Below are 10,635 nucleotides of genomic sequence, written 5' to 3' on the forward strand. Positions count from 1 at the left end.
TACTGCTCTCTATGGTTACTACTGGCAACTACCAGTTGTTGTTGTTGTTTTCAGCTTTGTATTTATTTATTTATTAATTGAACTTTCAAAATTAAAGAATTCAACAGAAAATTCCTGACCTATTTCTCACATTTACACATGTTGTAAGTACAAATTGAAACTTGAGAAGTGGGACAAAACAGGGTGCAAAATTAAAAAAATAATAATAATGCGCATCACAAACATAATAAAGACATCAGTAGCAGTATTGGTATCAAAAATACTGGCCTTTGTTAATAGGCTACTTAGTAAAGAGATGCCATTAAACACATATTTAAAATATAGCCTACCATCTTTATGGTGTTTCTACATTAATTTGGAGGTTCAATGTGAAATTATGACAATATATTAATATGCAGTTAATAACGATTTAATACAGAAAAATGTGCGATTAATTAATTTTGTTTTAATCGATTGACAGACAGCACTAATGTTAACCTTTTATATGTTGGTGATATTAGTTCATTTTTCTGCTGAATATGCATTTAAATTTAATTTCTAATTTTATAGGCCTCCCAGAAAGAGATCGGGATGGCCCCCCACCCCCTTGGCCCCCTTCAAATTTTCAATTTGATAATCCGGCCCTCAAAAGAAACTACTTGAATAGCCCTGGTCTAAACATTTAAACAGTGGCTTTAGTACAAATGTGTTTTCATGTGAGATTTAGACTATTCATAGGCAACATTAAATAATGAAGACATCTCTAACAGGTTAAGTAAAAAGATAATGAATAGCCTATGCAATATAATAATATAGTAGCACAATTCTGAAAAGGGGCAACTGACGTTCAAAGAAAAGCACTGCCTTTTATACCGTTAGACTGAAAGAAATCCAAAAAACCCTCTCTAAAAATGTTTTCTGTCATCAGATGTGAACATGTGGTGTATCTGGACTCATGTTAAACATTTAAATTTAGATTAATTTGCCCCTTTCAGTCAAATAAGTGTGAAGTTATCATTTGCAGCTTGTAAGTGCAGAGAAATATTTACTTTAAATGAATTTCACTAAAAAAAAATTCTGTGTAGGGGAGTCCTGTTATGACCACATGGTTTTAATTATTATTATATATTATATTAAAATGTATTGTTTTTTAATTAAAAAAAAACTAGTTATTTTGACTGTTTTTTTTCCATTCATAGGCACAATTCTATTCGTTGTGCTGTATGCGGGTATGACCAGCAGAGGGAGCCAATGCTACATTACAGTCAACCCGACACACTTTTCTTCCAGTGGGAGGCGCTGTTGTGCTCTGTTCTCGTAATTTTTGCCAAGCCTACTCTTTAATTGTCCAACAATTAACATCAAATTCACATTTCAGTCATATTCATGTTAAATGGTCTCCTGGGTCAAAACTAACAGTGCTATTCTCCAGTCCACACAGAGATGTGTGGAGAAGAAAACACTTTCCTGTGAAATGGGTCTTTGCCATTAGAGCGAGGCAGAGAGGCCTACATTTTCCCACAGCCTAAAACAGCCTTCTGGAGATGGTTGATAACTAAATTGTTTATTATTGTTGTTGTTATTATTATTATTATTTAAAAACTGTTCATTGGACAAGTAGGCCTATAGTATTTTTTATATATATGTTATTGTGTAGCCTGTTTAAAGTCACCATATGCAACTATCAGCTTAGTGTATTATTATAGAATATGTGATCACAGCTGTTTCACAACTTCGTTCTGCAGATTCAAATACACTTTCTGAAGAATAAACAAGAATATACTGTAAACATTATCTGATAAATAAAATAATTTGTGCTACTCATAAATTCTATAAAATGTAATTCAGTTGCATTTTTCTTCAAATACTAGATGGAGTTAGAGCAATGCCTACATGTTTACGGAGGTCCAGGCACCAGAGAGGCTATTCATATTCATACACGCATATCCATTCATACATATGCATTAGCCTTTTGTGATCTCAAGATCTCTCCACATTTTTAATTATTATTTCTAACAATTTATCAGAAAATATCTCAAGAAAGAAGTTTGTACGAGAGTGTGTGAAGTCAATGGCTATAAGCAATTACTTGGTTGCCCACATTCTTTAAAATATCTTCTTTTATGTTCACCAGAAGAAAGAAATTCATCCAGGTTTGGGTGGGTACACGAGGGCCTTTAAAGGATGACAGAATTTTCATTTTTTGCGTGAACCATCCCTTTAAAGGCCACATGATGACACAGATGTTTTCATGTCATATCCATACAGTAGCTACATATTAAGTACCAGAATCCAAAAATTTGTCCAACAATTAACATCAAATTCACATTTCAGTCATATTCATGTTAAATGGTCTCCTGGGTCAAAACTAACAGTGCTATTCTCCAGTAAACAGAGCAGATGTGTGGAGAAGAAAACACTTTCCTGTGAAATGGGTCTTTGCCATTAGAGCGAGGCAGAGAGGCCTACATTTTCCCACAGCCTAAAACAGCCTTCTGGAGATGGTTGATAACTAAATTGTTTATTATTGTTGTTGTTATTATTATTATTATTTAAAAACTGTTCATTGGACAAGTAGGCCTATAGTATTTTTTATATATATGTTATTGTGTAGCCTGTTTAAAGTCACCATATGCAACTATCAGCTTAGTGTATTATTATAGAATATGTGATCACAGCTGTTTCACAACTTCGTTCTGCAGATTCAAATACACTTTCTGAAGAATAAACAAGAATATACTGTAAACATTATCTGATAAATAAAATAATTTGTGCTACTCATAAATTCTATAAAATGTAATTCAGTTGCATTTTTCTTCAAATACTAGATGGAGTTAGAGCAATGCCTACATGTTTACGGAGGTCCAGGCACCAGAGAGGCTATTCATATTCATACACGCATATCCATTCATACATATGCATTAGCCTTTTGTGATCTCAAGATCTCTCCACATTTTTAATTATTATTTCTAACAATTTATCAGAAAATATCTCAAGAAAGAAGTTTGTACGAGAGTGTGTGAAGTCAATGGCTATAAGCAATTACTTGGTTGCCCACATTCTTTAAAATATCTTCTTTTATGTTCACCAGAAGAAAGAAATTCATCCAGGTTTGGGTGGGTACACGAGGGCCTTTAAAGGATGACAGAATTTTCATTTTTTGCGTGAACCATCCCTTTAAAGGCCACATGATGACACAGATGTTTTCATGTCATATCCATACAGTAGCTACATATTAAGTACCAGAATCCAAAAATAACAAAACCCCTCTTTCCCGAGGGCAGGGGTGCAATGGGTCGTGTGGGGCCTCTGAAAAACATGTTGAGAAGTGCATGAGAATGTTCTCAAATACATCACAAATCATACAAAACTATGCTGAACCGCACACTATTTCTGCCAGATAAAGATAAATAGCAAGGGTATGTATACATAGATGTATAAATACGCATTAATAGCACGAGTAGTGTGCTGTTCCGAGTTCAGCCCTAATCTTGGAAACAGAGTCAAGTGTTTTCTTATTAGTCGGCGGATGTTGTTAATGTAGTTTGTACCAGCAGAGGCTTCAAGACGCGGGAATACCGCCTCTGTCCTCCCTCAAAACTCTGTGTTCTAGCACATACAAACGGTGCACGCAGCACACATTAACGGTTTCGGTTGATTTTCTCATTGGTTCTCTAAATTGACGGCCATGCCCTTGCAACATCCCGCTCCTTTGTTCAGACGTCTCATCTCAGACTCACATCAGGGTTGCCAGGTGTTCACAACAAAACCCGCCCAAATGCTACTTAAAACTAGCCCAATGGCATTTCGAGGGGGTTCCCCTTCTAAAAAAATCACGTTCCGGCGGGTAAAATTCGCAACTCAGTGGATAAATATCACCTTATTGGGGTCGCGTCAACCCGCGGCAACAGTGTTTAAAATAGACTAATTCCGCGTGAAAACCGCGGACTTGGCAACACCGCACTCGCTCCTCCTCCCTTCCGGCAGCTGCTGCGCACTCGCTCGGCGCTCTCAGCCACGAGGTGTCCACGCGCCGCTTCTGGCCGCTGATTGGCCAGTGACGACCCAAACACCGAATTTCGACCAATGGGAGCGCTGTGCATGCGCTGAGCCATGCTGTGCATACCACTTCCACATGAACAGCTGAAGTGGTAAACAAGCCGAGTGAGTCACTGGCACAAACTTTTGAGTATAAAACCCTAGCCTAGCCCAGCGTGCGCGAACTAGCTCTTATACTGACCATGCGAGCAAGGCGTGTGAGCATTGTGAGTTTGCATAAAGCACTAGTTTGCGTCAGTTCATACCCGGTTAAACTTTAAATCGCTTTGGCTTGAGGATTGGACGCACTTTTGAAGGACTAACGTTACGTTAACTAAATATCTGGTTGAATTACCAACGCGTGTCTTCGTTTCGTTGCGGCTTGGACGTTTGAGAGACATCACAATGGTGGCGATGACAAAAAGAGTCAAGGTCTTCGAGATCGTCTTCAACGACCCATCCAAGACCTTTTACTGCAGTGGAGATAAAGTGGCCGGGAAGATCTTGGTGGAGGTGTCGGAGGTGACCAGGGTGATGGCCATGAGGATCCTGGGAGTCGGATGCGCTAAAGTGGAGTACGCCAAAGGCAAACAGAGATGCCGTGAAGAAGTTGACTATCTGAAGTATGAAGACGTTGTGCACCTGGATGACCAACCAGCAGGTGAGTTAAAACGATTCAGCTGAGCTTTAGAAGCTGACTTTTTTTTTGGTAGATGCGTTTGATGAGATTATGCTGATGTTGGAATAAATGTGGCAGTGCATTGTGAAGAGAGAAACACTGGGTGTTTAGAAAGGAATCTCAATGTACACTAATGTTGTATTCTAATAAAAGTGGTCCTATATTTAATGTCAGATGCAAAAGCATGTCAACAAAAGCTGTTACTCAAAGCCATACTCATAGTTCATAGTAAGGGAGATTGCATTGTTTTTAGTGAGTCTCAAGTGTTGAAGACTCTTCTAAACGTCTATGCTTATCTTCTCACAGACACAGATGGTTCGGTCATCCTCCGTCCTGGCAACAAGTATGAATACTCCTTTGGCTTTGAGCTTCCTCAACAAGGGTGAGCATTCCAGATGACAAGCTCCTGGCATTCATTTCCTTGTAAGTCATGGAAAATTAATTAAAGTGTTATTTTCCCAACAGACAGCTGGTGTCTTCTTATAAGGGCAAGTTTGGGTACGTTCAATACTTCGTGAAGGCTCTGATGGAAAGATCTGCTCAGCCCGCCGTGGAGTGCAAGAAGCACTTTGAGGTTGAGGAGCCCTTGGATGTCAACACTCCAGACTTGCTGGTGAGTTCCTCATTTCACTAATTCGCTTATAGAAACACGTGAGCTGTAGGCCACAAATCATGTCTTCAGTTCTGGTTGGGCTTTTCCAAATTCTGATCATTGGTAGTTCCTTGTCTGTTTAGAAAAACATCCTTCTTGAACATAATAATTAACCATGTCCTCACTATTTCTGTTTTTCACCCAACAGTCCCCTACTGGAGGCATGAAGGAGAAGAAGGTCACCTGCATGTTCATCCCAGATGGCCAGGTTTCTCTGAACGCCAAAATCGACAGGCGTGGCTTCTGCGAAGGTGAAGAGATCTGCATCGATGCCAAATTTGAGAACACCTGCTCTCGCATCGTGGTACCCAAAGCAGCCATCATTGCCAAGCAAACCTACCAGGCCAACGGGCGCACCAAGGTCTTAAGGCAAAAACTCTCTTCAGTACGTGGCAACCACATCATCTCCGGCATGTGCGACGCCTGGCAGGGCAAGAGCATCCGTGTGCCCAAGATCAAGCCCTCCATTTTGGGTTGCGTCATCATTCAGGTGGAATATGCGCTCATGGTGAGTGTTGCCTTTCACAATAACTATAGTAGCAAGGTGTTAACATCCCAAACGTATTAGGCGCTTACTTAGAGCTCCTTTGTTCTCTACAGATTTACATGCACATCCCAGGCAGTGATAAGTTGGTTCTGGAGCTGCCCTTGGTCATTGGGACGGTTCCCTACAATGGTTTTGGTAGCCGCACCAACAGCATGAGCAGCCAGGCTGGTTCTGTCAGCAATGCATCGAATAGCTGGGTGTCCCTGCGGATGCCGTCGTCTGCCCCACCAAGCTACTGTGACGTTACACGCGACTGCAGCCTGGACCAACCTCTCACACCTCTGTTGGATGACTATGATGGCGGAGACAGTCCCATCTTCATGAACGTACCCCAGTTCCAGTTCCCCCCACTCCCTGCTTATTCTGAGGTGAGTGTAAAGTGACTGTATACAAAATGAACGCAGGTCTCTATTGGATATCAATATAAAATCAGTCTAATTTTTTGTTCTTCTGTCATTCAGGTGGACGAGGAATACAACGGCAACGCTCGCATGCTTCCTGTCTGCTGAACCAAGCTTGCAGAGCACTAGACCTGAACTGTTGCCCATCATAAATGGGTTTCTTTTCCACTCTAAGCACTTCAGGCTTTCACCTTGTGGATCAGAGGTGGTTTGAGAAGTGTCGTATGGATGTGTGAAAGTAAAGATGAAGCGGAGGATTCTGGAGCCCGACTGGCCCCTCTTGCAGGATGAGCTAGTCGAAGTTCAGAGGAAGAAGGAGTGAAGTCTGAGCTCTCTTGTGCCTGCATTGCTGACAGCCATCTCATAACATGCATCACTCAAGTTAAACGTGTTTCTGTCATATTATTGATGCTGTTTCGGGGGCCTGAAAGAGCGCACACGGGCTGTTTGGCATGCTGTATTTCATTGTGTTTGAGCTGCTCTTTCTTGATTTGAGATAACTGCTGAGGTGCAAACTGATTGTGCCGCATTATAGCCATTTAAACACACATAGACTTTCCCAATTTGTGGTCATGTACTTTCCATTAGTCCCCAATATAACATTAGCATTTAGCTCATCATTTTCATTATCATTCCGTTTTTTATTTTTTTTCCTGTGAGGTTGAAAGATTTAATTTGTGGAAACATTCTTCAACACATTTGTTTGATTTAATGCTGGTCGTGAGGTTAAGTTAATGTGCTCTCCAGAGATATATTATTCTATGTTACTGAAATGTAAAGAAGAAATGTAGAATATAAAATCTTTCATCAAGGGAAAATCATGCAGTGTCAGTATATATAATGTACCAGTGTTGAGGCTGTTTTGTTTTTCATTTGAATGCACTTTTTATGGATGCTAGTTGCTGTATAATTACTCGCAGGGAGATTACCTATGTTTTCATTTTGTTTTTCTCTTGTCTTCCAAAATGGTTTATTGAGGGATCAAGCGCTGCATGTGCAACTCAAGACTCTGTACTGTAATGCGTTCAAAACCTTGTCCTAACAAAGGGCTCCACTGATGTTGCTTCTTCCACTGTGGACTTGAGCATTAGGCCAAAAAAGAACTTAATACTTCAAGTGCCAAAATTGGGGTCTTTTTGGACTTCGAGCCCCGACCACGTTCATTTGCGAGACCAGAAGCTGCACTGTGTGTAGACATATCCTGAAGACATTTTGATGAACATTTCACTTGCGGAGATCTTCCTGAACTTTGTGTGTGTGTTTTGTTTTGTTTCTTATAGAGTGTAAGATGACTGTTACTGTTATTGTAAACAGTGCAAATTTGCCATGTGCAAAATATCATTTTTGTATCTTAAGTTAAAGTGTTTTTTATGAGAACTCATTTTCAATAAAAGTTTTAAGATGATATTATCTTTTCTGCATCCTACTGTTTATTTGAAGTATTCTTAAATGATAGCCGCAAATTTAAACCTCTGACTGTTAAGTTATTAATCACTACAAAAGATCAAATGCTTGTCATTGCAAGAGACATAACTGTGTCTTTAGTTTCAGTACTGTGATAATTAACTAGTGGTGTTTTCTTAAAGGGATAGTTCACCCAAAAATGAAAATTCTGTCATTAATTACTCACCCTCATGTCGTTCCAAACCCGTAAGACCTTCGTTCATCTTCGGAACACAAATTAAGATATTTTTGATGCTTTCTGACAGCTCTCTGACCCTCCAATAGACAGCAAGGGTCCTTATACGATCAACGTCCAGAAACGTAGCAAGGGAGATCGGTAAAATAATCCATGTGACTGTGTACAGTGAATTGTTGAATAAAGTTTTTTTTTTTTCTTTAGCGCACAAAAAGTATTCTCATAGCTTCGTAAAATTACGGTTGAACCCCTGATGTCACATGAATTATTTTACCGATCTCCCTTGCTACGTTTCTGGACATTGATCATATAAGGACCCTTGCTGTCTATTGGAGGGTCAGAGAGCTGTCAGAATGCATCAAAAATATCTTAATTTGTGTTCCGAAGATGAACGGAGGTCTTACGGGTTTAGAACGACATGAGGGTGAGTAATTAATGACAGAATTTTCATTTTTGGGTTACTAACCCTTTAAATAAGAATCACTATTGGGATTTTGACGAAGTATTATACTCTTCGGACATTAATCACTACCTCAAATCATTTCAAAGCAATCAGACTTCTACCTTAGAAAATAAAACAAGCACAACAATCCCATGTTGAAGGTTAATCAGAAGTTGTAAGTGAGCTCTTGACTTGGGCCAGTAACTTGACCATCCTGACCATCCATTGGCATTGGCATTGGCGGCAGGTTTTGTACATGCAAGCATGCTCATATTTTCTTTAGACTCTTTAGACAGACTGTATCAAAAGGAGAGGACTAGCTAACACATTACAACACCCCTTTAAAGTTTTCTTTCTCCAATACAACAAAGTTGGTTGGGAAAATCTCATGGAAAATCCATAGTTTCGGCTGTTTCACAAGTTAAGTGTTTATTTTCAGTGGCTGGCTAAAGATAAGATTTAAATGTGGAAACTGGAGACCAAAAGTGAGCTGAGAATCAATGCAAGATAAACAGACATGGATGTTCATATTTGCTCAAGACAAACACAATGATCTGTTCACTGGCATAAAAAAAAAGGCTCTGTCAATAAAACCAGGGTTGTTGTTAGGGTTCCAGTGTCCTGTTACTGGTAAACCAGATCCGAATTATCTTTTGGTCCAAATTTGAGAAATTTTTAATTTGATTCCAAATAGATTCAATATTCAAATAGATTCAATATTCAAACTTTATCACATGAATCAGACCCACCCTTAATCGCTTTTTTCCACTTAAGCAGTTTTCCCAACAGTAGTCTAGTAGAGTTGGAGAGGGGTCAAGTCATTTACGTCATTTTTGTGCTGCTCACTTTCTTGTGCGCATGAAGCATCTGTTGAGACGTGCCCTTCTCCTGCAGAGCAATTACTGATAAGGGTAAAACTGTTTATCTTGTCCAAAGCACTTGTTTCATGAGCCCCTCTCTCTTCACTCTGTCTTGCCCTCGCACTCAAGCTCTTTCTGGTTTCCTGCCTCAGGAAACCCTCACATATTTGAAGCTCAAGCCCATTCTCTTCCTCTCTTTTATGTCTGTATGAAATATGTGATTCCCAAGAGACCAATCCAGCCCATATTGCACATTGTTGATGATTAGACAAGAGAAAACTCTTGTCTAGACATGGATAGACTCAGAAACCCAATGCTTCTTGTGTTTTGGTACACTCTAGTTTATCTACATTTATTTACACTGCTAGTTTATTTCAGAGATGTGTAATCGTTATTTTCTAAATTGCATAAAATAATCTTGTATATTGTAGTGTTATATGACAGAGTGAATGTCCCCAATAGTCTTTTCACAGAAGTGTATTAGGAGCTGGTGTTCTTTCATAGAAAATACAATGAGGAAGAAAGACGTGAAGCTAGTTAATGTGGGGAAACCAGCATAATAGCATTCAAAACACATCAAAGACATATCATATAAGCAGATATATATGATATGTGACCCTGAACCACAAAATCAGTCTTAAGTCACACGGGTAGCAATAGCCAACAATACATTGTATGGGTCAAATTTATCGATTTTTCTTTTATGCCAAAAATCATTTGGATATTAAGTAAAGATCATGTTCCATGAAGATATTTAGTAAATTTTCAAGTGTAAATATATCAAAACGTAATTTTTGATTAGTAAAATGCATTACTAAGGACTTAATTTGGACAAATTAAATTTTTCTAAATATTTAGATTTATTTTTTTTTTTGCACCCTCAGATTCCAGATTTTTAAATAGCTGTATCTCAGCCAAATATTGTCCTAACAAACCATACATCAATGGAAAGCTTCTTTATTATTTATTCACCTTTCAGATGATGTTAAATGTCAATTTCAAAAAATTTACCCGTATGACTGGTTTTGTGGTCCAGGGTCACATAGGCTATGTATATTTCTGATATCATAACAAGTCAGAGTCAAGAACCTAGTGGGTATTCTCTGTTTGAAAAAGATTTCAGAACGTAGTTCTGTCAGGACCACTATCGTCAAATATGATTGACAATTAGCATACAGTTTGGATTGGCGGTATGGTTCTGTTCTGGGCAAGAACTCCCTGCATATCCATGCAGCCTAGCATTTATGAGAGCAGGGAGAGCAGCAATAACCCCCCAGGGTAAACAGAACAGAACCAACATAAATGTATTGCAGATATTGTTAAAGTTCAATAATTTTATGTACACATTTTAGAATTAGTCTGATTCAAAGGAGAATCAGAAGGCTGAATCCTGACTGA

At 38.9% G+C, this 10,635-nt stretch overlaps 1 protein-coding gene across 1 annotated transcript; it reads left to right on the plus strand.

The window, feature by feature from the left end:
• The first annotated feature begins 4,088 nt into the window (after positions 1-4,088).
• On the plus strand, positions 4,089-7,648 carry LOC107731569 (thioredoxin-interacting protein-like). Its single transcript, XM_016542688.1, has 6 exons — positions 4,089-4,678; positions 5,003-5,078; positions 5,162-5,309; positions 5,497-5,856; positions 5,949-6,263; positions 6,357-7,648. The coding sequence occupies exons 1-6, from the start codon at positions 4,423-4,425 to the stop codon at positions 6,402-6,404; spliced, it is 1,203 nt and encodes a 400-aa protein (XP_016398174.1). The 5' UTR covers positions 4,089-4,422; the 3' UTR covers positions 6,405-7,648.
• The last annotated feature ends 2,987 nt before the right edge of the window (positions 7,649-10,635 follow it).

The sequence above is a fragment of the Sinocyclocheilus rhinocerous genome, unplaced genomic scaffold (assembly GCF_001515625.1).
Source record: "Sinocyclocheilus rhinocerous isolate Xijiao unplaced genomic scaffold, SAMN03320098_v1.1 scaffold429, whole genome shotgun sequence".
In the NCBI taxonomy this organism is placed as follows: Eukaryota; Metazoa; Chordata; class Actinopteri; order Cypriniformes; family Cyprinidae; genus Sinocyclocheilus; species Sinocyclocheilus rhinocerous.

Bases quoted from the DNA above. Each gene is read 5' to 3' on its own strand.
- LOC107731569 (XM_016542688.1), top strand. From the start codon at position 4,423: ATGGTGGCGATGACAAAAAGAGTCAAGGTCTTCGAGATCGTCTTCAAC. The intron at 4,679-5,002 runs GTGAGTTAAAAC...ATCTTCTCACAG, and splicing joins CCTGGATGACCAACCAGCAG to ACACAGATGGTTCGGTCATC. The intron at 5,857-5,948 runs GTGAGTGTTGCC...TGTTCTCTACAG, and splicing joins AGGTGGAATATGCGCTCATG to ATTTACATGCACATCCCAGG.